The 6,000-nt window shown below is 31.6% G+C and overlaps 1 protein-coding gene across 5 annotated transcripts in view; it reads left to right on the top strand.

Moving 5' to 3' along the window:
• Nucleotides 1–6,000, top strand: part of LOC110513953 (serine/threonine-protein kinase/endoribonuclease IRE1) — a 60,615-nt gene that overhangs the window by 4,214 nt on the left and 50,401 nt on the right. For 4 of the 5 annotated variants that reach the window (XM_036939805.1, XM_036939806.1, XM_036939804.1 and 1 more), the window contains 3 exons: nt 4,493–4,526; nt 4,710–4,782; nt 5,854–5,926. In XM_036939805.1, the coding sequence (XP_036795700.1) occupies nt 4,493–4,526; nt 4,710–4,782; nt 5,854–5,926 (180 nt within the window). Of the gene's footprint in view, nt 1–4,492; nt 4,527–4,703; nt 4,783–5,853; nt 5,927–6,000 lie in introns of those variants that run through there. The other variant, XM_036939808.1, reaches the window with a different exon arrangement.

The raw sequence follows: 6,000 nt of genomic DNA, 5'->3' as shown, positions 1-6,000 counted from the left end.
AATATATACCTACAGTATAGTATATATAATATATAGTATAATAATATATAGTATAATAATATATAGTATAGTATAATATGTAGTGAAATAATATATACCTACAGTATAGTATAATAATATATAGGAAAATAATATATAGTATAGTATAATATGTAGTGTAATAATATATACCTACAGTATAGTATATTAATATATAGTATAATAATATATGTAGTGTAATAATATATAGTATAATAATATATAGTATAGTATAATATGTAGTGAAATAATATATACCTACAGTATAGTATAATAATATATAGGAAAATAATATATAGTATAGTATAATATGTAGTGTAATAATATATACCTACAGTATAGTATATTAATATATAGTATAATAATATATGTAGTGTAATAATATATAGTATAATATATACCTACAGTATAGTATAATAATATATAGTATAATATACTAATTTATACCTACAGTATAATATAATAATATATACAGTATAATAATATATACCTACAGTATAGTATAATAATATATAGTATAATATACTAATTTATACCTACAGTATAGTATAATAATATATAGCATAATAATATATACCTACAGTATAGTATAATAATATATAGTATAATAATATATAGTATACTATAATAATATATACAGTATAATAATATATAGTATAATAATATATAGTATAGTATAATATGTAGTGTAATAATATATACCTACAGTATAGTATAATAATATATAGTATAATAATATATAATATAGTATAATATGTAGTGTAATAATATATACCTACAGTATAGTATAATAATATATAGTATAATAATATATAGTATAGTATAATAGGTAGTGTAATAATATATAGTATAATATATACCTACAGTATAGTATAATAATATATAGTATAATATACAAATTTATACCTACAGTATAGTATAATAATATATAGTATAATAATATATACCTACAGTATAGTATAATAATATATAGTATAACAATATATAGTATAATATGTATAGTATAGTATAATAATATATACCTACAGTATAGTATAATAATACATACTATTATACTATACTGTATATTATTATACTATGTATATTATAATAATATATAGTATAATAATATGTATAGTATAATAATATATAGTATAATAATATATAGTATAATAATATATACCTGCAGATTAGTTTAATAATATATAGTATAATAATATACACCTACAGTATAGTATAATAATATATAGTATAATAATATATACCTACAGTATAGTATAATATGTATAGTATAGTATAATAATATATACCAACAATATAGTATAATAATACATAGTATAATAATATACAGTATAGTATAATAATATATAGTATAATAATATATACCTACAGTATAGTATAATAATAATATATATAGTGTAATAATATATACAGTATAATAATATATACCTACAGAATAGTATAATAATATATAGTATAATAATATATAGTATAATAATATATAGTATAGTATAATAATTTATACATACAGTATAATATATAGTATAACAATATATTGTATAATATATACCTACAGTATAGTATAATAATATATAGTATAATAATATATAGTATAGTATAATAATTTATACATACAGTATAATATATAGTATAACAATATATTGTATAATATATACCTACAGTATAGTATAATAATATATAGTATAATAATATATAGTATAGTATAATAATTTATACATACAGTATAATATATAGTATAACAATATATTGTATAATATATACCTACAGTATAGTATAATAATATATAGTATAATAATATATAGTATAGTATAATAATTTATACCTACAGTATAGTATAATAATATATAGTATAATAATATATAGTGTAGTATAATAATTTATACATACAGTATAGTATAATAATATATAGTGTAGTATAATAATTTATACATACAGTATAGTATAATAATATATAGTATAATAATATATAGTGTAGTATAATAATTTATACATACAGTATAGTATAATAATATATAGTATAATAATATATAGTGTAGTATAATAATTTATACATACAGTATAGTATAATAATATATAGTATAATAATATATAGTGTAGTATAATAATTTATACATACAGTATAGTATAATAATATATAGTATAATAATATATAGTGTAGTATAATAATTTATACATACAGTATAGTATAATAATATATAGTATAATAATATATAGTGTAGTATAATAATTTATACATACAGTATAGTATAATAATATATAGTATAATAATATATAGTGTAGTATAATAATTTATACATATAATATAATTTATAGTATATATACACTGCTCAACAAAATAAAGGGAACACTAAAACAACACATCCTAGATCTGAATGAATGAAATATTCTTATTAAATACTTTTTTCTTTACATAGTTGAATGTGCTGACAACAAAATCACACAGAAATTATCAATGGAAATCAAATTTATCAACCCATGGAAGTCTGGATTTGGAGTCACACTCAAAATTAAAGTGGAAAACCACACTACAGGCTGATCCAACTTTGATGTAATGTCCTTAAAACAAGTCAAAATGAGGCTCAGTAGTGTGTGTGGCCTCCACGTGCCTGTATGACCTCCCTACAATGCCTGGGCATGCTCCTGATGAGGTGGCGGGTGGTCTCCTGAGGGATCTCCTCCCAGACCTGGACTAAAGCATCCGCCAACTCATGGACAGTCTGTGGTGCAACGTAGCGTTGGTGGATGGAGCGAGACATGATGTCCCAGATGTGCTCAATTGGATTCAGGTCTGGGGAACGGGCGGGCCAGTCCATAGCATCAATGCCTTCCTCTTGCAGGAACAGCTGACACACTCCAGCCACATGAGGTCTAGTATTGTCTTGCATTAGGAGGAACCCAGGGCCAACCGCACCAGCATATGGTCTCACAAGGGGTCTGAGGATCTCATCTCGGTACCTAATGGCAGTCAGGCTACCTCTGGCGAGCACATGGAGGGCTGTGCGGCCCCCCAAAGAAATGCCACCCCACACCATGACTGACCCACCGCCAAACCGGTCATGCTGGAGGATGTTGCAGGCAGCAGAACGTTCTCCACGGCGTCTCTAGACTGTCACGTCTGTCACATGTGCTCAATGTGAACCTGCTTTCATCTGTGAAGAGCACAGGGCGCCAGTGGCGATTTTGCCAATCTTGGTGTTCTCTAGCAAATGCCAAACGTCCTGCACGGTGTTGGGCTGTAGGCACAACCCCCACCTGTGGACATCGGGCCCTCATACCACCCTCATGGAGTCTGTTTCTGACCGTTTGAGCAGACACATGCACATTTGTGGCCTGCTGGAGGTCATTTTGCTGGGCTCTGGCAGTGCTCCTCCTGCTCCTCCTTGCACAAAGACAGAGGTAGCGGTCCTGCTGCTGGGTTGTTGCCCTCCTACGGCCTCCTCCACGTTTCCTGATGTACTTGCCTGTCTCCTGGTAGCGCCTCCATGCTCTGGACACTACGCTGACAGACACAGCAAACCTTCTTGCCACAGCTCGCATTGATGTGCCGTCCTGGATGAGCTGCACTACCTGAGCCACTTGTGTGGGTTGTAGACTCCGTCTCATGCTACCACTAGAGTGAAAGCACCGCCAGCATTCAAAAGTGACCAAAACATCAGCCAGGAAGCAAAGGAACTGAGAAGTGGTCTGTGGTTACCATCTGCAGAACCACTCCTTTATTGGGGGTGTCTTGCTAAATGTCTATAATTTCCACCTGTTGTCTATTCCATTTGCACAACAGCATGTGAAAGGTATTGTCAATCAGTGTTGCTTCCTAAGTGGACAGTTTGATTTCACAGAAATGTGATTGACTTGGAGTTACATTATGTTGTTTAAGTGTTCCCTTAATTTGTTTGAGCAGTGTATATACCTACAGTATAGTATAATAATATATAGTATAATAATATACAGTATAGTATAATAATATATAGTATAATAATATGTATAGTATAATAATATATAGTATAATAATATACAGTATAGTATAACAATATATAGTATAATAATATATACCTACAGTATAGTATAATAATATATAGTATAATAATATGTATATTATAATAATATATAGTATAATAATATACAGTATAGTATAACAATATATAGTATAATAATATACACCTACAGTATAGTATAATAATATATAGTATAATAATATATACCTACAGTATAGTATAATATGTATAGTATAGTATAATAATATATACCAACAATATAGTATAATAATACATAGTATACTAATATATAGTATAATAATATATAGTATAATAATATATAGTATACTATAATAATATATACAGTATAATAATATATAGTATAGTATAATAATATGTATAGTATAATAATATATACAACTATTAGGAAGGTGTTCTTAATGTTTGTACTAATTAACATATTGTTCATTCTGAACATTCCATATTTCTTAAATCTTTTCCAGATCCCATCATCCAGGTGCCTGTCTACCTTACTGAGTGAGTGACTCTGCTATACACACACACACACACACACTCACACACACACACACACACACACACACACACACACACACACACACACACACACACACACACACACACACACACACACACACACACACACACACACACACACACTCACACACATGATAAACATTGCTACTTTGTGTGTGTTTTTAGGCCAGGGTTTCTCCCTGACCCCAACGATGGCAGTCTCTACGTCCTGGGAGGAAAACACAAGGAAGGACTGATGGTAAGAGAGAGACGGACAGAGAGAGAGAGAGAGACGGACAGAGAGAGAGAGAGAGACGGACAGAGAGAGAGAGAGAGACGGACAGAGAGAGAGAGAGACGGACAGAGAGAGAGAGAGAGAGACGGACAGAGAGAGAGAGAGAGACGGACAGAGAGAGAGACGGACAGAGAGAGACGGACAGAGAGAGAGAGAGAGATACGGACAGAGAGACGGACAGAGAGAGAGAGAGAGACGGACAGAGAGAGAGAGAGAGACGGACAGAGAGAGAGAGAGAGGGACAGAGAGAGGGACAGAGACAGAGAGAGAGAGAGACAGAGAGAGAGAGAGAGAGAGAGAGAGAGAGAGAGACGGACAGAGAGAGAGAGAGACGGACAGAGAGACGGACAGAGAGAGAGAGAGACGGACAGAGAGAGAGAGAGACGGACAGAGAGACGGACAGAGAGAGAGAGAGACGGACAGAGAGACGGACAGAGAGAGAGACGGACAGAGAGACGGACAGAGAGAGAGAGACGGACAGAGAGACGGACAGAGAGAGAGAGAGAGACGGACAGAGAGAGAGAGAGAGACGGACAGAGAGAGAGAGAGAGAGACGGACAGAGAGAGAGAGAGAGAGAGACGGACAGAGAGACAGAGAGACGGACAGAGAGAGAGACGGACGGACGGACGGACGGACAGAGAGAGAGACGGACAGAGAGACAGAGAGACGGACAGAGAGAGAGAGACGGACGGACGGACGGACGGACAGAGAGAGAGAGATGGAGACGGACAGAGAGCGAGCGAGAGAGAGACGGACAGAGAGCATTTAATATATATAATAATAGTATAGTATACTGTATAATATAGTATGTTAATATATATATATAATAATAGTATGCTGTATAATATAGTATTTTAATACATATATAATAATAATATACTGTTTAATATAGTATTTTAATATATATCATAATAGTATACTGTATAATATAGTATTTTAATACATATATAATAATAATATACTGTATAATATAGTATTTTAATAAATATAATAATAGTATACTGTATAATATAGTATTGTCTATATGTCTCCAGAAACTGCCCTTCACCATCCCAGAGCTGGTCCAGTCTGCTCCCTGTAGGAGCTCTGATGGAGTCCTTTACACTGGTGAGAAACATCAGTACCTTGTTGTCAGGACATCAGTACCTTGTTGTCAGGACATCAGTACCTTGTTGTCAGGA

This window comes from Oncorhynchus mykiss, chromosome 13 (assembly GCF_013265735.2).
Source record: "Oncorhynchus mykiss isolate Arlee chromosome 13, USDA_OmykA_1.1, whole genome shotgun sequence".
NCBI lineage: Eukaryota > Metazoa > Chordata > Actinopteri > Salmoniformes > Salmonidae > Oncorhynchus > Oncorhynchus mykiss.
This window is presented reverse-complemented; position numbering and strand designations above follow the sequence as displayed.